The sequence below is a fragment of the Culex quinquefasciatus genome, chromosome 1, assembly GCF_015732765.1.
Source record: "Culex quinquefasciatus strain JHB chromosome 1, VPISU_Cqui_1.0_pri_paternal, whole genome shotgun sequence".
Classification (NCBI taxonomy): Eukaryota; Metazoa; Arthropoda; class Insecta; order Diptera; family Culicidae; genus Culex; species Culex quinquefasciatus.
The window spans coordinates 70,950,476-70,975,761 of NC_051861.1; the positions used below are offsets into that span (position 1 = coordinate 70,950,476).

At 38.3% G+C, this 25,286-nt stretch overlaps 1 protein-coding gene across 2 annotated transcripts in view; it reads left to right on the forward strand.

The window, feature by feature from the left end:
- LOC6034417 overlaps positions 1–23,790 on the forward strand; it is a 62,290-nt gene extending 38,500 nt beyond the window's left edge. The window contains exons 2-9 of one of the 2 annotated variants that reach the window (XM_038266839.1): positions 11,776–11,881; positions 16,009–16,140; positions 18,975–19,245; positions 19,334–19,793; positions 19,855–20,242; positions 22,237–22,416; positions 22,478–22,662; positions 22,723–23,790. In XM_038266839.1, the coding sequence (XP_038122767.1) occupies positions 11,776–11,881; positions 16,009–16,140; positions 18,975–19,245; positions 19,334–19,793; positions 19,855–20,242; positions 22,237–22,416; positions 22,478–22,662; positions 22,723–23,681 (2,681 nt within the window). In that variant the 3' untranslated portion in view covers positions 23,682–23,790. Of the gene's footprint in view, positions 1–11,775; positions 11,882–16,008; positions 16,141–18,974; positions 19,246–19,333; positions 19,794–19,854; positions 20,243–22,236; positions 22,417–22,477 lie in introns of both variants that reach the window. The other variant, XM_038266838.1, reaches the window with a different exon arrangement.
- The last annotated feature ends 1,496 nt before the right edge of the window (positions 23,791–25,286 follow it).

The following is a 25,286-nucleotide window of genomic DNA, read 5'->3' on the forward strand; positions in this document are numbered from 1 at the left end:
CAATGATTTACATTTAATCTCGGACTGGAACTTGGGAATCAGCATTTAATTCCATCGAGCACCTTATGTTGGCATATCACCTTTTTGGTGTTCAATTAAAACTAGTTTAAACATTTTCGACGGAAATTTAGTGAGTATTTTAATATCGCAATTTATTTTAAACCAACGGTCAGGAAGAATCAAACGTGATTTATGTTGTTTCAAGGAATTGAATCTATTTTATTTTTAGTTTAGCGCATTGTGATATATTGCCGTGTATATTGCTTGAATGGTCAAGTTAAACTTTGTTATATTTTGATATTATAATTGTTAAATGCGGAAAAAATTAAGTAATACTTGTAATTATCTCAAATATATAAGCAAAAAATAGTGAAAACCTCGAGGTGAAAACGTACAAAAAATATTTTTGAAAAATAATTATGTATGTATTTCATACGACCTTATCAAAAACCAAACGTAAACAATATTGACAGCGTCTCTGGCGGTGACTTCCGAAAACTGCATGCATGTCAGATCTTTATGCTTTATGATGTAATTTTACTTCATTTGAGACTGAAAAATTGACATTACACCAGAAAAGTGGCAAAATTACACATTTCCATCAGTAAAATTACACATTTTTCTGACCTAAAATTTGTCCCATTTCCCAGATTTAAAATTACCATGATTGTTTTTACTGTGTAGAGGTCGCCGGTTCGAAACCCTGAAATTCTAAGGGTCAATATTGGTGTTAGTACTCTCGTACACTTAGGAGCCCAGGGCAGCGAAGTCCTTGTAGATAAAAGAAGACACTAACAGTTGGTCTTATCAAAAGTGGCCGACAGCTATAAAGTTTTAGTTGGGGATAATGCACAAAGTAGGTTAATGCTGCCATAAATAATTGATCAAAAGTTGCCAAAACTGGAAAAGTAACTTTTCCCATACTCAATCGTAGGAAAATAAAACAATTTCAACTATACATTCTCTCAGATACACTACTATGTACCACAAATTTTCAAAATGTAATTTAATTTGAACATATTGTTTTTGTCTATTTCCGGTCTAACCAAGAAACAGTGTTTTTCATATAATTTATCATCATTTGACCAAATTTTTTTCAATGATAATTTCAATTCAGCAATAGTAATTTTTTTGTCCCCAGATTTTTTGGCATATGTTCGAAGGAGGACCTGTGCCTTCTACAGGTAAAAACTGATTTTGGCGATTTTCCCCATACAAACATCAGGGCTTAAGCAAAAGGGGTTCCGGGTCAGAATGGGCTCAATTTTGGAATCTAGCCTAGTTATGGTTCAATCTTTGATTTCAGAGGGTAGCCCCGAGTAAGCCCGGATTTGAACCACCCTACTGTGCAGTATGAACAACAGTTACATGAAAGTCTGAATGAAAAATATGTGTATGCAAATAAGCCCATCAAGGACACCACGCAACTGGCACGTTTCTGCCTTTAACCTGCAGCTCTTTAATAAGTACTGGCAGCTCACGTATCACATTCGTTTCACTTTTAACCTCCCATCGCAGTGAAGGGATGCAACTCTGAGTAAAAATAATTTATCTCGTTAATGTCTTTAGCCGAAATAATTTACAGTTGCAGAACATATTATACTATGTTTTTTTTTCTAACTATTCATTTCGTTGCAATGATTTTAATTTGTTGGATTTGTGCCATGTGGCCACTCATTAATCTGTGATAGGTCACATACACTTCCTACCTGAGAGATGTGTGTGTGTGTGCAACCAACCAAACGGGACCACGCGGTCGCTTCTTACAAATTGAGTTGTTTCCATGTATTTTTTTTTAGATCTACATTCTATACATGCAAATAACTCGCATAGGCATTTGGAAGGTGTTAGCTGTGCCGAGCTTCGGTGACCCATTTCTACGCTGGCTAGCCGAGCGCGAGGTACTTCAGCTTTATCGACAAGCCCCGCCCTGAAGAACGTTTGGACCAATCGGATTCAAACGTTATTTAGAACTTCCGAACCCTTTTCAAATGGACAAGGACCCAGCGCGTATATAGTTGATAGTAACAGTATTCCTAATTCCAGGCATAGCTCACCAAGTAGCGAAGGCATAGTGGTTAGCATTTTTGCTTACCAATCCAAAGGACGGGGGATCGAACCCCGGCTCGAGCGACTTTGATTTTTCGTTCATGTTCAGAGTTTCAAGATTTATATTTCCTATACTTTCTCGTTGGGAGCAGATGGGATTTGAACCCAGGACCATTCGCTTACAAAGCGAACACCGTGACCAGTCAGCCACGGCCGCTCCTATACACTTCCTACCTGAGAGATGATGTTAAAACAGAAAACGCTGCCAGCATCTCTGTTTATGTCCGGTAGGAAATTTCAACCGTGTTTTTCGAAAGAATTACACACCTTTAATAGGATCCATCAAGATAAAGATAAATTAAGCCAGAGGAGAGAGAAAAAAAACTACCACCACTAAGCTATGACCGCTTTACTTTACGGGACCGACCATTTGTCGGCTATTGTTTGGGAGAATTAGATTCGCCCCGGAATGAGGTCAACCTGGGCACCAGCGCTGTCAAAGCCGTCGTCGCAGAGTGCAGGGCATGCCATCGGTTAATGTGATGAAAGTGCTTTAAAACATTACCAAGATGTGGTTTTCTTCACCGCGGGTCGAATCGGTTCCAAGAATCTGGACCGAGGGCAGAAATTGGACCAGTTTTTCCTTCTGTTTTGAACTGAAGATTTAACACTTTATAAGAAGAAAGTCGTTGATTTATGGAGCCTTTACTAGTTGTTGAAGAGAATGCGGGTCACTGTTGTCGGATATGCGGTGGGAATGAATGTTTAAACCATTGGTCAAAAATAAAAAAATAACATTTAAAGGGTTTAAGGTACATGTAAATCGTCAAAAATGTCAGAGGTTGCTATGAGCACCAATTTGTGGAGGCCTTCCCTGTCACCAAAGAAGCCATTTTGTGTTACTGGTACAAATATCTATACAATTATTCCAGCTGTTCATACAAAAATGGTACGTAAATATAACAAAAAAATCTGTAACTTTTCAAGATTTTTTTATTGATTTGATGTCTTGGGCAAAGTTATAGGTAATAATGAAGACTATTCAGAAAAAAACACGGGACAAATTGGTTATTTTTTAATTAACTTTTTTCGCAAAAAATCTGCTTTACAAAATCCGTATTTTTTAATCTTTGATTTTTTTATATGTTTTAGGTGACAGAACCCCACATTTGTTAAGCCATTCAGAAGTTTGAACGGACATTTTTCCTACGCGTTATTTTTTTTAAATAGTGATTTTTGTAAAAAAAGAATCTTGTACTTTACAATTTTTGACCTCATTTTTTATGTAAAATTAAATTTGCAAGATCGGCACTGTTTTTAATCACGCTCAATTGATTAACCAGGAAATTTTATTTGAAAAACTGACTTTTTACGATTTTTTATTCCTTTTGCGATGTGTGCCCTTTTTCGCCCTCTCTACAGTGATCAAAAAGGCATTAGAGCAGTTCTCTAGGATTTCGGTCATCCGTTTTTTTTTTGTATTTTTTAATCCGACTGAAACTTTTTTGGTGCCTTCGGTATGCCCAAAGAAGCCATTTTGCATCATTAGTTTGTCCATATAATTTTCCATACAAATTTCGCAGCTGTCCATACAAAAATGATGTATGAAAATTCAAAAATCTGTATCTTTTGAAGGAATTTTTTGATCGATTTGGTGTCTTCGGCAATGTTGTAGGTATGAATACGGACTACACTGGAAAAAATGATACACGGTAAAAAAATTTGATGATTTTTTTATTTAACTTTTAAATTTAAATTTGATTGGCAAAAAAACACTATTTTTATTTTTTTTTATTTTTTGATATGTTTTAGAGGACATCAAATGCCAACTTTTCAGAAATTTCCAGGTTGTGCAAAAAATCATTGACCGAGTTATGAATTTTTTAATCAATACTGATTTTTTCAAAAAATCGAAATTTTGGTCGCAAAAATTTTTTAACTTCATTTTTCGATGTAAAATCAAATTTGCAATCAAAAAGTACTTCAGTAAAATTTTGATAAAGTGCACCGTTTTCAAGTTAAATCCATATTTAGGTGACTTTTTTGAAAATAGTAGCCGTTTTTCATTTTTTTTTTGAATCAGTGCACATGTTTGCACACTTTTGAAAATAATATTTTTGAGAATTTGAGAAAATTCTCTATATTTTGCTTCTTCGGACTTTGTTGATACGACCTTTAGTTGCTGAGATATTGCAATGCAAAGGTTTAAATACATGAAAATTGATGTTTTCTAAGTCTCACCCAAACAGCCCACCATTTTTTAATGTCGATATCTCAGCAACTAATGGTCCGATTTTCAATGTTAATATATGAAACATTTGTGAAATTTTCCAATCTTTTCGAAAACAATATTTTCAAAATTTTCAAATCAAGACTGACATTTCAAAAGGGCCAAACATTCAATTTTACGCCCTTTTAAAATGTTAGTCTTGATTTGAAAATTTTGAAAATATTGTTTTCGAAAAGATCGGAAAATTTCACAAATGTTTCATATATTAACATTGCAAATCGGACCATTAGTTGCTGAGATATCGACATTAAAAAATGGTGGGCTGTTTGGGTGAGACTTAGAAAACATCAATTTTCCTGTTTTTAAACCTTTGCATTCCAATATCTCAGCAACTAAGGGTCGTATCAACAAAGTCCGAAGAAGCAAAATATAGAGAATTTTCTCAGCTTTTCAAAAATAATTTTTTCATAATTGCACACTTGTGCACTAATTAAAAAAAATGAAAAACTGCGACTATTTTCAAAAAAGTCACCTAAATATGGATTTATTTTGAAAACGGTGCACTTTATCAAAATTTTACTAAAGTACTTTTTGATTGCAAATTTGATTTTACATCGAAAAATGAAGTTGAAAAAAATTTGCGACCAATATTTCGATTTTTTGAAAAAATCAGTATTGATTAAAAAAATTCATAACTCGGTCAATGATTTTTTGCACAATCTGGAAATTTCTGAAAAGTTGGCATTTGATGTCCTCTAAAACATATCAAAAAATAAAAAAAAATTATTGCGCCTTGCAGCAATTTCTAGAGTTTTGTGTCAATCGTGCTAGGCCTAGATTTTTTCATCACACTGCTTTGCAGGACTGAGAACTGTCAACTTTGCGCACTTTGCACCTCAGTAGAGTGCTGCGGGAAAATTTTCATCACAGTTGGCAAACCGAATTTCCATCACACCATCAAAACAAAACAAGTGTACTACACACAACAAATATTTCCGAATGTTACATCATTTATGATGTAACACTTTTGCACGTCATTAAACATTTAAATTTAAATGCAATTTGATGTAAATTTGCAACAAATTATACGTAAAAACATGATTTTACGTGTGATTCAACCATTTACGTCGAATCTCAAGTTTACATCAACTGAGTTTACATGTGATTCATTTTTTCCGTGTCGAGTAAATTCACATATTTTTTTCTGTGTACATCGACTTCTGACCACAATCTAGTCATCAAGCTGTGGTGGCCGAGGCAGATAAGTCATTGAGATGGTCTGTTAAAGGTTCCTGGATTGATTCTTGTGGTTGCCACTGTTAAGTTTTTTTGGTGGATTATTTTTTTTTCTAATGAGTTCGAGGGCATAATCATATCGACCATCTCGAGCTATGTTCAATGAGTCAGTAAACGGTACCATTATTATCTCGACCCGAGGCCATGAATTGACTGAAAACCTGGCTAAAAACCAATGGATTGTAGACGAAAGAAGCCTTTTTTTTATTTTTCGGTAAAAACAGTACTAAATTCTCTTAACTACCGTATTTATGGTAGAACCGGGAAGAACATTTTTTTCGAAAGACTTTATTAGACAGGATTACATGTCCTATATAGCATTGGTAAAAAGTTTGAACAAACTCCAGGGTACACAGCAAATAATGTAGTAATCGAGCTGCGTGTCAAAGGCCCGGGTGTAAAATAAGTTTTGCATTATTTAATGAAATTCTGTGTAATAATGAAATATGTAGCCCATCAGTATGAGAAACCTACTTGACCGAAATGTCAAGCTCACATAAACGTTTATCTGTTCCATATTTCATCGGTCTGATGGCCGAGCGGGCTAAGGCGCCAGTCCTTACTGTAGGTGCTGAGTTAGAGTCCCGTCGGTTGCGACTTTTTTGTGTTTTTACAAAAATTGTACATGCAGCGTGTAATATTAAGTGTCTTTTCTGACGAAGGTGATGTGCATGCTTTTGCATGCGATTTTACCATCGGATTTTTTGCTGTGAGCCAATGATAACAAATCGCCCTCTCCGACGGCGAAACTCCGGACATCTGTCTATCTCAGATTGATCCGCATGGGTAGCTTGAATCCCGGGCAGTTGCTTCTGCTCCGCCGTCTGTCACCTTCCCATCCCCTTCCCCAGGACCATAGAGGACGATAACTACTGGCATTCATCGCCATGAAGGGACCCCTCTTAGCAGCGCCGAATCAGCCGGATGTTGTACCGATCCAACAAGTAGTGAAGACGTTCGCTGGTTGTCCACCATCCGCCCAGCAAAAAGACAAAGATTCACCGTAAGTCAAGATCCCGGCGCAACACCGCTGCATCCCGGTACCGAAGACCACGATTCCTCAGTCGAAACAAGACGTTGTCCCTCCACTTAGCCGGTCCAAACACTTTTTCGAGCTTTTTGAACTTCCAAAAATAAACAAATAAATAAACAGTCTGCCATAGCAACGGATATCGTCGTCATCACTGTGAAGAAAAATCACTGTGATGAAAATAATTGCGCAAGACTCTAGTAAAGTGCAAAATGCGCAATAAAAATAGTGTTTTTTTGCAAATCAAATTTTAGTGATAAAAAGTTAAATAAAAAAATCACCAAATTTTTTTTACCGTGTATATTTTTTTTCCAGTGTAGTCCGTATCCATACCTACAACTTTGCCGAAGACACCAAATCGATCAAAAAATTCCTTCAAAAGTTACAGATGTTTGAATTTTCATACATCATTTTTGTATGGACAGCTGCGAAATTTGTATGGAAAATTATATGGACAAACTAATGATGCAAAATGGCTTTTTTGGGCATACCGAAGGCACCAAACAAGTTTCAGTCGGATTAAAAAATACAAAAATTAAAATTGAAGAAAAAAGACCGATTGCGTAGAGAATTGCTCATTAAATAGAAACGAGAAATGGGTTGACAACCTGTAGATGTGAAACCCTGTCTTCCAACCATATCATTTTTTTTAGAATAAGTAGCCTAACAACTTTTCCTAAGACACCAACGCTTTAAAAGGTCACCAGTAGAAGTTAGGGCTTGGTTGACACCCTGTAGGTGTATCACCCTGCATGTCAATAATTTAAAATAAAAGCCACATTCATATACAACAACTTTTCCTAAGACACCATTTTGCTAGCTTGCTTCCTCATTAGGGTAGGGTAGTCATCAATGAGACACTTTTGGTTTTCAACTTTCAACGATTTTTCCATTTTTTTCATCAGCATGTTTTAATGAGCTTTTTGTTGCATTTTATTTCTTTTAGTGTGTTCTAACATTGACCAAAATATGAGATCGATCCGACATCTACAGCCAGAGTTATTCAGCTGTCTCATTGTAGACGCACTTGGCAGGAACAATGAGACAGCTGGGGAACAATGAGACACACTACGAAAATCAATACTTTTCTAGTAAAACATCATGTTTTTGTATTGTTCCATTACAGGTGACTTGCCTTGAACATTTTAGAGCAATTTTGCCAATATGAAACTTTAATTAACAAAAGTTATACTAAAAAGTATTTAAATTTTGTAAAATCCATATATTTATACCAAATAACTTTGTATGTTTTGTTAAATGAAGTTAAAACTCTATAAATATGCCAAAAATCACTTTTAATTCATGTTTTGAAAGATTTCCATAGATTTTGAAAAGTTTAATGAAGAAAAATCAAAGTGTCTCATTGTTACTCATGAGCTGAAATGAGTGGGGAACAATGAGACAGTCCTGGATTCTGGGTATATTCTAAATTTTGGCCAAATCTAATGAAAGGACATTGTAGCCCAACTCAATCCCTATGGAACGTCGAAAGAAATTTGAAGAAATATTAGTTTTGGTGTAAATGGCAGCCTACGAGCGCAAAAGTATTTTTTGACCATAATTTACTTTTACACCCCAGAATCAAACATTTATGAATAACTTTTCAAGGGAGCGTCCATAACCAAAGCCACTAGGATAGCAGACGTGTATCCTATAGATACACCTTTCCCCCAAATATGAGCCTGATTGGTTGAAACTACGACTTGTGAGAACCATTTTATCATTGTTCCCCGTGTCTCATTGATGACTACTCTACCCTACCTACGTTAAAAAATAAGATTTCGAAATATCTATCGATGTACTGGCAGTGTTGGCAAGAAATATAATTTTCAGCACTTATTTTGAAATGCCTCTTTTAAAAACTCTGTATCTTTTTTTAGAAGCAAGATAGAACCATACTTTCTTCGGCAAATCTTTAGAGGGCATTCAGGGCTATACTTCTACGGTGTTAGTTTTTAAATTGAGTAAAGGGGTTTCCCATACAAATTTGAATCGCTTTGCGGAAAGCCGGGTCAAATCCAATCGCTCCCAAATTTTGGGGGGTTGTTTGGGGGCCCAAATGTCTGTTCTGAAAAATCGATCATGTCAAGCCACCCTAATATATAGCTACTATAATAGTAGTTGAAAATGTTTACGAATCTTAATTCGCACTGAGTGATTTTTCAAATGTTGCACAAACTTGTTGTAGGAGTGATTTTCGTGAAGTAAAACAAAGCTTATATATAATTCCCCAGTATCGAGATTTTTGCAATATGATAAATAACGACTTGAAACAACAATTTAAACTTGTTTTTATTCCTTTTTAAGGTCAACTGTTAATATTAATTGAACAAATATTTATAGTTTGCTGGAAAACCCGAATTTTCACAATTGGTGGACCTTAACTTTACAAAGATCACCAGAGATTTTTTTTTCTCAAAATATAAATTAATATTGAGGTTGACGTGAAACACAAAATGACATATTGACATCAAACAAGGAAATTACCTTAATACAACAAAATAAACTTAAGTACTTAGAATTAAAAAATAAAATGAACCATATTCATTTTTTTATCAACATCGTTTTCCCCGGACAATGTTACATAATAATCAATATAAACCTCAAACGAAAATGAACTTGAAGTGTACGAACTCGGACTAAATTATGCACGCGTTTACTTTTAAACTAAAACTTTATTAATATTAAGAAGGGTTTGCAATTTGGACTTGACACGACGACGGTCGGCAGGGAAAGAGATCGACTCGAGATCTGCTCGTGCTCTCCAAGCCTTGTGCTATAAAAGCTATTGTAAGTACCTGAAATATCACTACCTACTGACAATTAGGTTTCTTCTACTGGCACTACTTTTATAGTAAACGAGGGATACTACATCTCTCCCACGACAAACTAAGACTCACCAAAGTTTCCGGATAACTTTTTGAGTGACTGAGGACATTATGAAACTTGACTCCAGATCTGGTTAATTTTTCTTGCTAGCATTTTGACAACGACTTGACTTTGACGACTACTACTGACGACTCGACCTTGAATTTCTTTTGAAACTTAGACTATTGTTTCTTCTTCGACTCACTTACTTCCGAGCACATGTTCAGACGAAGTACTTCCACGCTTTTTGACAACTCTGCAACGCGACGATCCTCGTTTCGGCGATCATCAGTTTCCGAACCAGATTGCTCAGACTCACCTTCGCAGTATGTAGAGATGTGGCCTTTCCTTCCACACGTGTAGCATTTCCAGTCACGCGCCGGACACGTTGCTGGGTTATGATGGCGTCCACACCGCAAGCATGGTCCGAAACGACTGTTACTCACCTGACCTTCGCCTCTCCTTCCGCCCGTGGACTGTTGACCACTTACCTTTTGAACTCTCGCAAACCGTACCTCGGACTGGCTCGACATTTCCTTGTTCTGGTTCAGGGCGGCCTCGTAGCTCCGAGCAATGCTGCAAGCCTTGTCGAAGGTCAAGCCGAACTCCGTCAGCAGCTTCTTCCGCAGGCTCTCGTCGTAGACCCCCACGACGAACTGGTCCCGCAGAGCATCGGACAGGAAAGTCCCGAACTCACACGACTGTGCTTTAGCTTTGAGGTTAACTACGAACTCCGCGATCGTTTGGGACGCGAGCTGTTCACACTTCCCGAAGGCGTATCGCTCCGAAACCACGTTTGTCGTCGGTGCTAGGTGCGCCTTGAACAGTTCAACCAACGCACTGTACGTCTTCTTACGGGGACTATCGGGAGCACACAACCTTGTGGCCAAAGTGTACAGACTTGGACCGGCAACCGTAAACATCACTGGCACTTTTAACTCTTCCGAAGTTTCATTGACCATGAAAAACATCTCCAGACGGTTCTGGTACTCGTCCCAGTCTTCACCAACCACAAACTGCTCGATCTGTCCAAACATACCAGTCCGGATGACCGGGGCTTGGCTACCTTCAGCTGTTGGTTCCTCTTTCGGCGGCATGTTTCTAGGTTATGTTCACCGCACCACGTGTTCACTTGCTGATCGTTTTATCTTACCCACCACTTTTTTCACACGCGACGACCAAAAGATTTAAAATTCACTTACGACTCACTTCGTTTATCCTCGTCGCCAAGTTGAAGTGTACGAACTCGGACTAAATTATGCACGCGTTTACTTTTAAACTAAAACTTTATTAATATTAAGAAGGGTTTGCAATTTGGACTTGACACGACGACGGTCGGCAGGGAAAGAGATCGACTCGAGATCTGCTCGTGCTCTCCAAGCCTTGTGCTATAAAAGCTATTGTAAGTACCTGAAATATCACTACCTACTGACAATTAGGTTTCTTCTACTGGCACTACTTTTATAGTAAACGAGGGATACTACAGAACTATTGGCGAGATTTCACTGAAAAAAGTTTGATTTTGCGCAGCACTCTCTCCAAGTTATTATTAGAAAATCGTCAAAAAAGAGGGCGGTGACAAGTAGAAGTTCACACTTTCTGCATAGGAAGATTACAGAAGCATTGGTTTATTCGAACTAGAACACCGAACGTTAAACATCCAATTTTCAAAAAAAAAGATTTTTTTAAATAATTTTCCGATTAGTTTATAAAATTTTGCTTCAATAATTGTAAGTTTAAAATCTAGGGCGAATATAAAAAAATGGAGCATTAAATTCAAACTTGATATAAAGTGGCTCCTTGCTAAAGCGTCAGAGATTCTTTTAAATAAAGGATCTATCAAAAGATCTCAAATCAATCTAATTATTCCACTTCAGTTGACAAGTTTGGTGCATAAACAATTTGCATCCTTCGTCAATATGCAATACCACTGATACGTAACCGGAATGACTTAATGTTTAAGGAATACATTAAAGGAAATTGAATTCTCAGGTGTTAAATCAAACGTTGTTTCGCAGCTGGAACCTATACGGGGCGCGTTATTAAGGCATACCCTACAGGCAGCTCAATATCGTTCGCCGACGCCGCCACTAATTGGGTCGACCGAAAGCGGTTTTCCTTCCTCACTCTCGCTCGCAATAGAGGCAGCTACATTTACCATACAGAAATTCACATGAAACCTATATTTTCCTCATTCAATCATACTGCATCAATGTGCTAAGTTCGGACTAAATTCGAAACCATTCACCTAATGTGAAATGTTATACTGATCTGATTTTTTTTTTCAATTTCCTTTTTACAGCTTTTCAAAGTAACGATTTCATCAACGATCTGCTAGAGGAACACAGACAGTACGAGGCCGCACAAAAGTCAATCGCGGAGTGGAGAAGTACACTAACCAGAAACAGGTAAATTTTATGTTGTGATTGAAAAGTGTTTCTATCATTTTGAATTTGTATGCACATTTTTATGCACCTAAAATTTTCTAAAATACGTTATTGGGAAATAATGTTCTTACGTTTGGTAGAAATTAAGCTCAATTTTTTAAAGGTTAGGTATTCGTTTTTTCCTAAAATGAGGTCTTTAAATTTAAATGTTAATAAAGGAAATAATAAATTTAGGCCGGTAAACATGTTTTTTTGTATGTCCTTGGAATCTGGGGTAAATAAAATGTAATAATTCAAATTACATGGTGGAAATTCAACATTTCAATGAAAACTCCATTTGAATGCATTAAACACCCATCCAGTTGATATTCAATCGACAATCGACAAAAACTTCAAATCAAAATTGTCGCAGCCTAACATGATTTCAACAGTATGTGTAAAAAAACTATTTACACCCCTTGGGCACTATGGCGCATTTTGTGATGAAACATGCAAACAATAATTAAATTACTTAAAGTTTGACAGAAACCTAGTACTACGCTTTGCTGGGAAACACAGGCCGATTATTTTGCTACAAAACGCTCATGAAAAGATACTGTTACAAAAATAAAAAAAGGTGCAATAAAAGTATGTACACCTTTCGAAAAATACAGTTATTTGTTGATAAATTACCATAAATCCAGTATCACAACTCCAAATAGGCATCGTTGACTGATTAAAAAATTAATTTGGATGGAATATAAAGTTTACTAACTACTTAGTTTAAAAGTTTATATAACTTTGAAAATTCTCTAAACATAATTATCTAATCTTAATTTTGCAAACTTTTGTCAATATATTACCATAGAGTTGCTAAATAAACATTTTGTAGTGGATATAACACCGTTTTGGGTGTTTGTTTCGATAGAATTGATTTTTCGTTGGAATTTCGTAACATTCGAACCGGTCCACGATTCACAGGTCAACCTATGTTCCATCGGAATGGGCAAAGAATTTTCGATCTTTTGATTCCCAAAACACCTAGCTTTCTATAAAACCCAATGTATGGAAAATTAAGACTTTGTGTAATTTTTGTTCTCCTGGATCAAACTTACTTTTTGCTCAGAAATTTAAAAGCGTGAGATCAAGTCGGTTTATTCTTCTAAACGCGTGGCAAGGCTCAAAAAAACTGTAGCAGCCAAACATAGTTTAATGTTTAAGCTTTAAATTTATGCAAAAAGTTCAAAATTTTGGGATAAATTGAGAGAGCGGGATCAAGCCTCCCCTACTTTCATATTAGGCACGCAGAGACAACATGGAGGGTTCCCATGACCTAAACTTTTTTTATACTTTATATAAAACTTGATTTGACAAACCCAAAAGAAGTTTTCATATATTTTAAATGTTTGAATAATTGCATATTGTTGATGAATGTTGATGTTGATGAATTTATGAAAAAAATGTCAATAACACAGGGGGTTACATACATGTAAATCGACAAAAAAGTCAGAGGTTGGTGTAATCACACACTTAATTTCATTTAAAATCTGTTATCAGGACATTAAAATAAACATTTTGATCTATTATCAAAACAAATTAGAAGGCATTTAATTGTATCATTGCCGAGATATACTGCCCCTGATCGCATAAATGTCCCATATGCATTTTCATCGATTTCGAGTTATTGATGTAGTTTGGTTAAAAATTGTGTGCTCTTTCGAAAGAGCCTATAACATCCAGTACTTTGTTCTGGATATCAGGAGGAAATCCAGTTTTTTTCGCGAAAATTTAACACGTAGCCTTATGGGTAATTCTCCGCCAACTCACACAGCAGTTGCCCCGACCCCTCTTCGATTTGCGTGAAACTTTGTCCTAAGGGGTAACTTTTGTCCCTGATCACGAATCCGAGGTCCGTTTTTTGATATCTCGTGACGGAGGGGCGGTACGACCCCTTCCATTTTTGAACATGTGAAAAAAGAGGTGTTTTTCAATAATTTGCAGCCTGAAACGGTGATGAGATAGAAATTTGGTGTCAAAGGGACTTTTGTGTAAAATTAGACGCCCGATTTGATGGCGTACTCAAATTCCGAATAAACGTATTTTTATCGAAAAAACACTAAAAAGTTTTAAAAATTCTCCCATTTTCCGTTACTCGACTGTAAAAATTTTGGAACATGTCATTTTATGGGAAATTTAATGTACTTTTCGAATCTACATTGTCCCAGAAGGGTCATTTTTCATTTAGAACAAAATTTTTCATTTTAAAATTTCGTGTTTTCTAACTTTGCAGGGTTATTTTTAGAGTGTAACAATGTTCCACAAAGTTGTAGAGCAGACAATTGCAAAAATTTTGATATATAGACATAAGGGGTTTGCTTATAACCATCACGAGTTATCGCGATTTTACGAAAAAAAGTTTTGAAAAAGTTGGTCGTCATCGATCATGGCCATTCATGGTCACCCGCGACAGACACGGACGACGAAACAAAGAGAAACGCAAAAATTAACTTTTTCAAAACTTTTTTTCGTAAAATCGCGATAACTCGTGATGTTTATAAGCAAACCCTTATGTCTATACATCAAAATTTTTGTAATTGTCTGCTCTACAACTTTGTAGAACATTGTTACACTCTAAAAATAACCCTGCAAAGTTAGAAAAACACGAAATTTTAAAATGAAAAATTTTGTTCTAAATGAAAAATGACCCTTCTGGGACAATGTAGATTCGAAAAGTACATTAAATTTCCCATAAAATGACATGTTCCAAAATTTTACAGTCGAGTAACGGAAAATGGGAGAATGTTTAAAACTTTTTAGTGTTTTTTCGATGAAAATACGTTTTTCGGAATTCTGAGTACGCCATCAAATCGGGCGTCTAATTTTACATAAAAGTCCCTTTGACACCAAATTTCTATCTCATCACCGTTTCAGGCTGCAAATTGTTGAAAACACCTCTTTTTCGCATGTTCAAAAATGGAAGGGGTCGTACCGCCCCTCCGTCACGAGATATCAAAAAACGGACCTCGGATTCGTGATCAGGGACAAAAGTTACCCCTTAGGACAAAGTTTCACGCAAATCGAAGAGGGGTCGGGGCAACTTTTCCCGATTTCGTGTGAGTTGGTAGAGAATTACCCTTATGTATGGGACAAATTTCAAATGCGTATTTCTCAGCTTGCTGTTTTTGCATATGGGACATTTAAGCGAACAGGGGCAGTATAGCTATTTGAAGTTAACAGTTTCAATAAACGGGTTCCACGATATCTTAACACTGCCTTGACCAAATCGGCTCAAAATTTTGGTGAAGACTCGTTAAACCGGTCCTGTGTGCATAACGAAGGACGATTTTCAAAAAACTTATTTTAAAAAAAGATAAAAATATGTTTGTGTTTTTTCATATATAATATAGTCAGTTTTTGATTAAAAAAAAAAGAAAAATTAAAAAATCGGGCTTCGTCATGCACACGGGATATGTCTTGAGAGTCATCACTCCAAATTTTAGCCAATTTGGTCCATCCCATCTTGAGATATCGTGGCACCCGTAAATCAACTCTGTGTTTCGAGAAAAACGCTCAGAAAGTTTGACAGTCTGTAATATGAAATTTTGTGATTTCCTACATGTATGTACCCCCTTAATTCAAATAATCAATATTGTTTACTCATCTTAATGAATTAATATTGAAACACAGTCTAATGCTTTACTAAAATATATTCTTGAGATATTCCAAATTCAGACGGTTTCTTTTATTTGTTGAAAATTACTGTAAGGTCGCTGTAAATATTTTTTGGAGTTAATGTCTCTCGACTCTAACCAATTCGAAGTTAAAAAAATAAATTACACGGCAACGGCGACATAAACATTGAAAAATATTTGCAACGGCCTAACAAGTACAACAAAAAAATTTTGCGCCCTGGTTTTTTGGAACAATTTTGAAGAAGGGGGGGGGGGGCGACATGTACTTTGAAAAATATTTGCAGGCTGCAAACATTATTATGGTTTCATATTATAAAACTAGCTGCGCTTATTGTGGTCTTCATAAGTATTGAGATGTCCAATTAGTATTGTTAGTACATGTTCATGGTTATTTCAAAATTAATTAATGTTATCAAGGAAGATTTCAAAGTGTACATTTCAGGGTTTCATTTTGATTCATTTTTTTCACAATTTCAGGAAGAAGCGCGCTGACAAAGTTGTCTGCTATGGCGAGCTGGGCTGTTTCGAGGAGACTGCCTATCTGGAGATGCTTCCATCGTCACCGGAGGAAATCGACACCAAGTTCTACGTATATTCGGCCAAGCACAGGTGAGAAATCAGTAGATGCATTTTTCGAATGACATTTTCAGCTTGTCGTGCGTGTATCTATAGTGTAATTAGCGTTTAGAATCTTTAACATGCAAGTTAAGCGAGTTTTACCAGCTCAGCACCTCGTTTTCCTCGATCGATGGCGAAGGTCAGTGCCTCAGGTGAGAGCTGGCAGGCAGGCAGGCAGTCAGGCAGTTGGCCTAGGGAGGTGCTTCACGGTGTGTCCCTTGTTGCCCAACGTGCAAGTTTGATCGATCGATCGTGTGCATCGATAGCTCGTGTGTGTGTGTGTTTTGCTGTGTATTTTCAGCACGTGCTCGCCCATCAACGAACTCGTCGTCATGTTCAATGTCTTGGCGAGAGAGATCACACTGCAAAAATTAACCCGCTAGCATTACCGTTGGCTGGGGTGACCCTGTACTTTGTTTAAATTTAAAATTGATAAGCCGATTTTCTGCGATTTTATTTACGTGCACCGAGCCACGTAGCCCAGTGGTAACGCTTCCGTTTCGTAAGCGGTAGATCGGGGTTCAAATCTTGGCTCGGACCAACACAACTGGTGATCTTTTCTCTTCTGGAATCGATTGCTTAGTAAAGGGAAGGTAGTGAATCGTCACGAACTGGACCTTATCACGACACCTTAGGGAGGCGACCTATGGAATGTTAACATTAACCTCAACATTAAGTTTAAAATGAAATTGTCACTGAATCCGCTTTGTAAATGCCGGTCCCGATACTCTTCAAGGGTGTTCCCCTCAGGAACTGGGAAAGATTTACTTTTTTACTTTTACTGATTTTTTTGTACGACCGGGTCCGGTGGTGTAATGGTTAGCGTGGTAGCCTCTCACGCCAGTAAGGCCTGGGTTCAATCCCAGACGGACCCGGTGGCATTTATCGAGAATACGAAACTTGACTGTTTTTTGGAAGGATCGCTCGATGCAAAGCTCTTGAATTTAGAAGAATTGAACATCAATTGAAATTTCACGCCTCAGTGCACATCCTAGAGACAAAAGGCGCTATCTGAGAGAATTAATCTCGAACAGCGATGGAATAATCATCATCAAAAGAAAATCTCTGGACATTCATCAAGAGAAAAAATCTGAAGGGAGCATAGCTCTCCTCTCTCGCGCACTAAAGATCGGTAAAAAGAATCTTTAAAAATATCATCTTGATTATTCGGTGGAAAATCTTTTCCACTACTACACTTGCAAGTGTAACGTCACACGTCGAAAAATGACCTGTCACATTTTGTAGATGGGCAATGTGTGTAAACAAAGTGAAATAAACATTATTAAGTGGTGCTGACAAGGAAATTCACAAAAAATCATCAGCAGATTGATTTTCTTGGAGAATTTCGGGAGCGATTTTCTTTTGCGTGATTTGCCTCCTCTCTCTTTCGCGGGTGAAGATAGTTCGCAAGCGAAATTGATTTTTTTGCGATTATTCCATCCCTGATCTCGACATCATCAAATGCATTATTCTCAAAGTACCATCTATTGATTGTTCACATATAAAAAATGTCGACATCGAGAATCTGGCCCGAGACTACTTAATGGGATGAAATATTTTAATAAACAATGTTGTGATAGAGTGCATTTGAAAAAATCTTTCTTTAGCAATGTGCACAATTCTACCAATAAAATTTGACTTCCCAGTTGATGGAAGCAAAAATTAAAAAAAAAGTTAAAGGAGTCAAAACACTCAATTATACGGCACGTCCATACATCATGCGCGATAAGTTGCTAATGTGCACGCATCAAGTGAATTGTGGAAACTCGATTCGATGGCCTGCCGCTGTTGTAGGCGATAAAACAAACGGATGAAAAATATTTTTTTAAAGTTGAATGCGTAACATGTTGCCATTGAAATCGCGGAAAGGACAATGACATGCGCAGCGCATGGTGGCGTATGTGCAACGGAACGAGATTAAAGCAAAAAACATGTTTATGATCACGTGGCCTTCAATTACCCGATCCATTTCTGAGCTTATGAGGTGCGATAGTAATTTATTTTGACCGTCAGCAACATAATGAGAGGCAATATTAGTTTTCACAAAGTCAAGGTCAGCTGTGGTCATTAATTAAAGTAATTTAATCAATGTTATATTGCACATGAGAAGAGATGTCGGTATATTTATAATTTCATAGAAATCAAACTTTAAAGATTTAAAAAGAATAGGGTCAATATCTTGCAAAATAAATTTAAGATGCGCTAAAAACTTCACAGCCACAAGATGTTGATGCTGCTGAATAGCGAGATCACGAATGAGCTGTTGCAGCGTTGTCGGAAGATGATTTTCACTTTCATTATGGGTGCTCCCTTCAGCCAGTTTACCACGCGTAGGTTATTTACACGTAAAGGAAAAAAAAGCCACAGCCAATTCATGCACACACGAAAGGTGCTAAGCGACAAAAACGAGGCTGCTCCAACGCGTCGTTGCATCATAAAAGATGCTAATAGCCTCTAGTCTAGTGGTCCTCTTACTTCCGTGTAATCAGGGAAAGATGGTAAAAGGTGGGGAAGATTGTGCTGCAGTCCTGACATAACTTGATTATCACTTTTATCATAATATGTTATTATTGGGATCGCTAAAAATGAGATCATACTTATTATATCGTAGTCACTGTCAATGTTTCCCTAATCGACAAAATCATGATAAAATATTGTTCCAATCTTTTTAGCTACTTTGTCACACGTGGCAATAGTGAAGCAGATTGTCGCAAATACGCAATAAAAATAATGTTTACAATCCAGCAACCAAATTCTAGCAAATAATCTGTTAACAAGTGACGAATGGCCGAATCGCTAAAAATATTATCCTACTTTCATTTCAGGAGTGAGAAACCCATCTTGGAGTTTTACTACGACGAGATTGCCCGGACCAACAACGGAACCGGGGCGTCTTCGCCGGCACCGACGTCGCCGGCCGCTGCCAAAAAAGCCAACGGAACCACTCCCGCCGTCAAACATCGGTACGACCCGGAAAAGATCTACGAAAAGTTTGGCAACCTGGAGAACGTAACGGCTCGGGCCATCATCCATGGGTTCGGATCCAGCTGCACGCACGTGTGGGTCTACGAGATGAGAACGGCTCTGATGGCAGTGGTAATTGTTCTTGTCCTAAATTAACTCACTAAGATAAACTAAGCATCTTCACGTCGTGCTTTGCTTAATTTTTGTTGATTACTTGCAGGAAGATTGCATGGTGCTCTGTATGGACTGGGAAAACGGTGCCACGCTGCCAAATTACGTCCGAGCTGCGGCCAACACACGCCTCGTGGGCAGACAGCTGGCGTACTTGCTTAAGGGGCTGGAAACGCACAATAGTTTAAACATGTCTCGAGTTCATTTGATCGGTTTCAGTTTAGGTTCTCACGTGGCTGGATTTGCCGGGACCGAACTGAAGGGCCTGCACAGGATCACCGGGCTTGATCCTGCTGGGCCACTGTTCGAGGCGCAACATCCACACGCCCGATTGGACGATTCCGATGCCGGATTCGTGGATGTGATCCACTCGAACGGAGAGAATTTGATCCTAGGGGGGTTGGGGTCGTGGCAGCCGATGGGAGCCGTCGATTTTTACCCCAACGGAGGCCGAGTCCAGCATGGCTGCTCGAATCTGTTTGTCGGCGCCGTCACTGACATTATTTGGGGTAATTAGTTCAACTTATCTCATTGTTTCGTTCAAAATAAACCATTGCAACTTCTTCTCAGCTCCCCCAGCCTCCGTGGAAGGACGTTCCCTGTGCAACCACCGCAGGGCGTACAAATTCTTCATCGATTCCGTTGCGCCAAAGTGTCTCTTCCCGGCGTTCCCTTGCGACAACTACGAAAACTTCCTCAAGGGCGAGTGCTTCTCGTGCACTCGGATCGAGAACGGGACCGAAACGTCGGTGTGCGGAAATATGGGCTACTACGCTGACCGTTCCGTGGGCCGTGGCCAGTTGTATCTGAAGACTCGCGAAGAAGAACCGTTCTGCGCTCACCAGTACAAGCTGCAAATACTCAGCTCCCAAAACGAGCTGCCCTTGCGGACGCTAGGCCGACTCGAAGTCGAGCTGGAAAGCGACGGAGGACTGACGGAAGTTTTTACCATTACGGAGTATCGTATCGATTTTAGTTTTTCATAACAAATATCAAATGGGGTGAATAGAGACTGTGCAGTTTGAATTTTCTTTGGAAGTTGATGATGAAGCTGAAAAGATAAAACACCAAGTTTGTCAAGACTTGAAGATATGCGAATGTGAAACAGTCATTGGCCACCAACGGTGCCCGCCATGTCAGTTTGTAGATCTCGAGGGAAGGGAAAGAAATGTTAGTGAGGATAGGATAGAACAAAACTGCATCATTCTCACAAATTGAATTAACATGCCTATGGGACATGTATACGAAGATGGGCAGTACAGTATGTAAAAAAAGTATTTACACCCCTTGAGCACTATGCACATTTTGTGATGAAACATGTAAAGAATTTAAAGTTTGACAGGAACCTAGTACTACGTTTTGTTCAGAAACTCATGCCAAACATTTTGCTACAAACAGCTCATGAAAAGATGATTTCTATAAAAAGTTATATAACAAATACTATTACGAAAATAAAAGGTGCAAAAAGTTTGTACACCTTTCGAAAATTAACATAAATAATGTTATTTGTTGACAAATCACCATAAATCCAGTCTCCCAACTCCAAATAGGCATCCTTGACTGATTAAAAATGATTTGGATTGAATATAAAGTTTACTAACTACTTAGTATAAAAGTTTATATAACTCTGGAAATTCTATATAAAACTTATCTAAACTTAATTTTGCAAACTTTTAATTCAACTAAATGTCAATATATTACCATAGAATTGCTAAATAAACATTTTGGAGTGGGTATAACACCGTTTTGGAGGTATTTGTATCGATAGAATAGATTTTTCGTTGGAATTTCGTACCAACCCGGAATTACGTCGTCGGAAAATCCGCCGGCATTCGAACCGGTCCATAATTCTTAAGTCAACCTATGTGGCATCGAAAAGGGCATAAAATTTCCGATCTTTTGATACCCAAACATCTAGGTTTTCTTTAAAACCTACGTTTTTGAATACCTGTGCAAAAAGTAAGTTTGATCCACGAGAACAAAAATTACGAAATTCCATACATTTTTGGCAGATTGCTCAAACAAAACCATAACAACGTTTTTACCTAGGTATTTAAAATCGTGAGTTTTATAGAAAACCTAGATGTATGGGTATCAAAAGATCGGAAATTTTATGCCCTTTCCGATGCCACATAGGTTGACTTAAGAATTGTGGACCGGTTCGGATGCCGGCGGATTTTCCGACGACGTAATTCCGGGTTGGTACGAAATTCCAACGAAAATCTATTCTATCGATACAAATACCCCAAAACGGTGTTATACCCACTCCAAAATGTTTATTTAGCAATTATATGGTAATATATTGACATTTAGTTGAATTAAAAGTTTGCAAAATTAAGTTTAGATAAGTTTTATATAGAATTTCCAGAGTTATATAAACTTTTATACTAAGTTGTAAGTAAACTTTATATTCAATCCAAATTATTTTATAAATCAGTCAAGGATGCCTATTTGAAGTTGGGAGACTGGATTTATGGTGATTTGTCAACAAATAACATTATTTATGTTAATTTTTCGAAAGGTGTACAAACTTTTTTGCACCTTTTAGTTTCGTAATAGTATTTGTTATATAACTTTTTATAGAAATCATCTTTTCATGAGCTGTTTGTAGCAAAATGTCTGGCATGAGTTTCTGAACAAAACGTAGTACTAGGTTTCTGTCAACATTAAATTGTTTAGATGTTTCATCACAATATGTGCATAGTGCCCAAGGGGTGTAAATACTTTTTTTACATACTGTATATAAATTTTGAAGCTATAATTCGTAGTTATTGGGATTGGGAATTCTACACGGTATTTCCAAATGTTGGGCATTGACTTAATCATATTAACAATCTCATGTCTGCTTCACCCCGTTTGATATTTTTCGCCTGTAAAGCCTTCACGAAACATGAGAATATTCTCGTTGAGCAACCCAAGAGCGCAAAAGCAAATCATACTTTATCATTACAGAAAGGACGATGCGGAAATATTAGCCGGAGAAATGATCTCCCAAATACTCGTTCCACACCCGGCACTTGGTTTCCCCAAAAACATTACCCTCACTTATCTCGCCTACAAAGGCTGGCTAACACGAGGCCTTTCGTCGTGGAGCATCGAGAAAATTATCTTGAGCGACGGATTCGGGAAAAGGTTTCGTTTGAATGTTTTGTTGTCTGGAGATGTAATTGTAATAACTGTTTGTGTCTTTCAGGTTTTCATTTTGCAAACCCATGCATTTAGACTCGAACAAACCGGTCCACATGACGTTGGTTCCGGGAGAGTGCGAAGAAGACGAAGATTACAGTCACGGCCCGACCGATGAGAATCAATCGACAGATTCCCCTGAAGACAGTGACGAGGGCGATGACTACGACAACAACACATCGAAGGGACAAAGTAACGAACGCAATGATATAAATCCTCATTCATACTCACAAAGTAGCTTCCGCGGCAAAGGGACCAGCGACCACGACAAGAACCTCGACAACCAACCGTGGCAACCGATCGTGATCGATCTACCGCGGAGTTATCGTAACACCGACCCGAACGGCTCATATCCGGTCTACGTGACTCCGTCGACGACGACGGTTAGCACACCGACCACGTTACGGGTTATCAGCGAACCGGTCCTGAAGCGAGGTCAGCACGAACCTCGTCGACTGCTGAACAAAACCAACGACCGCAGCAGTGACAAACGCTCGATCGAGACAACTTCCAGCGGTAAGAACAATATCACCGGCGCGATCGTACCGCCGCCGCCGCCGCCACCTACCGAGAACAAGATGATCACCGTTCAACTGTTTCCTTATCGGTTCGCCAATGTCTTTGAAAAGGCCGAACGTTACGCAAGACTGACCTTGTTGCCATTACTTACGGAACAATTTCCACAATTTTTCAAGTCAAAATCCGACGTACAACCTCCCCCAATAGAAAATGTAGAGTTCAACCAGACAGAACCCGTGCCCACGATCTACAAGACGAACCGAACCGAAGACATGCTGGTGCCAGCTGCCAGCAGACGGGTTGACACGCACGTAGACATTCTGGCCACCAGAGGCGAATCGTTGGGCGAACAGAGAAACTTCAACGGGCCAGAAAAGATTGATATTTTACCTCCAAGTACTCGCAAAGCGTTCATCAGTGAGGATGCACTGTTCCGGATGCACCGGATAGAGGAATCCAGTGGAACCGTGGACCCTTCCAGCGTGGACAGGGAAACTCCAGAGGACTCCATCCGAATCGACTTGCCAACGTTTAAACCACCTAAAGCAAAGATGATGCCGCTGGTTGACCAACAGCGCTTCATCCCACTCAACTATGAAAACGGTAACAGTGTGAAAGAGAGAGATTCAGCAGTAGCAGTAGCAGCAAGCAACGTTATGGGTGATATAAAACCAAAAGATAGCACAAGCTGAGGGAGAGAGAGAATGGAATGACAGTATTTAATAATGTGTAATTAGTGATAAGAGTTAAACTATGATTTAAATAAATATATACGTACTCGAATACGTTTGTCTTTGAAAATTTGCGTTTTAATTGAGTACTGTGAAAGCCACACATTAGTTCCATCAACTGTTTAAGGATGCACAACCATATTCGACACCTTTTGGGGTCCCAAACAACCCTTTCAAATTTTAGGGCGTTTAGTTGAAACGGGGACGGTGGTGTAGTGGTAAGCGTGGTTGCCTCTAATTCTAGCTGGGTTGTATTTAATCCCAGTCGGCCCAGATTGCCATTTCTGACTGATTCTTTCGTAAGATTCTGATTCAATGATATCTCTGGCAACACTATGCACTAGGATGGGTACGTTTTTCAAAAAGTTCTCCGATCAAGTTTTAGTATGGTTCCCCTTGTAGGGCATGCCCATAGGGACTTTCATGCCAAATATCAGCTCATTTGGTTGTAAACTGGCTGCGCGCATCAGGGTTAAAGTTTACATGGGAATTACTATGGGAAAATGAAACTTTTTGTTCAAACGCTTCTACAGGTCTGGGAAAATCACGCGCCAACTTCTGGTAAGGTTAGGCATAAGGGGAATGGTCTGGAGAACACTTTTCCCGAAGAGAGCATACAGATTTGTTGTACCTAGAGCTGGCGCATCGGCAAACAATCCGATGTCTCCGGAATCAACGGTTTTCCCTCAAAAAGCATCAAATTTTCCTTAGCATGCTATGAAAGCTTGATGCACACCGCGACGCCATATGTCAGGTAGCTAACACGTGGGTGAGAAACGGCTGGAGTATTCAATTGCAAACCTTCTTTCAACTAGAAAATGATCATTTCGAGCAATCCTGATATTGTTTAGTGGAATTCAGTATCTCTGCATAGCAAATTTGTGTTTTGTTGATAATATTTCAACCACGTGGTAGCTACCTGACATATGGCGTCGCGGTGTGCATCAAGCTTTCATAGCATGCTAAGGAAAATTTGATGCTTTTTGAGGGAAAACCGATGATTCCGGAGACATTGGATTGTTTGCCGATGCGCCAGCTCTAGGTACAACGAATCTGTATGCTCTCTTCGGAAAAAGTGTTCTCCAGACCATTTCCCTTATGCCTAACCATACCAGAAGTTGGCGCGTGATTTTCCCAGACCTGTAGAAGCGTTTGAACAAAAAGTTTCATTTTCCCATAGTAATTCCCATGTAAACTTTAACCCTGATGCGCGCAGCCAGTTTACAACCAAATGAGCTGATATTTGGCATGAAAGTCCCTATGGGCATGCCTTACAAGGGGAACCATACTAAAACTTGATCGGAGAACTTTTTGAAAAACGTACCCACCCTACTATGCACTCTTCGAACCACGTTTTGATACTGTAGATTGTCCAAAGTATCGTGCAATACAGATCTTGGAGTCTACCGTCATAACGTTATGGTTAAAATTTGGCGGTGATAATGAGAATTTTTTTTTTAATTAAATATACTTTATTGAATCTTTCTTATAATAATTACATTTGGTTTACATAATAAGTGGTCAGCTGTGGCTCTTCAGCTTTAGTTTGCTTTTCGTGATTTAAAG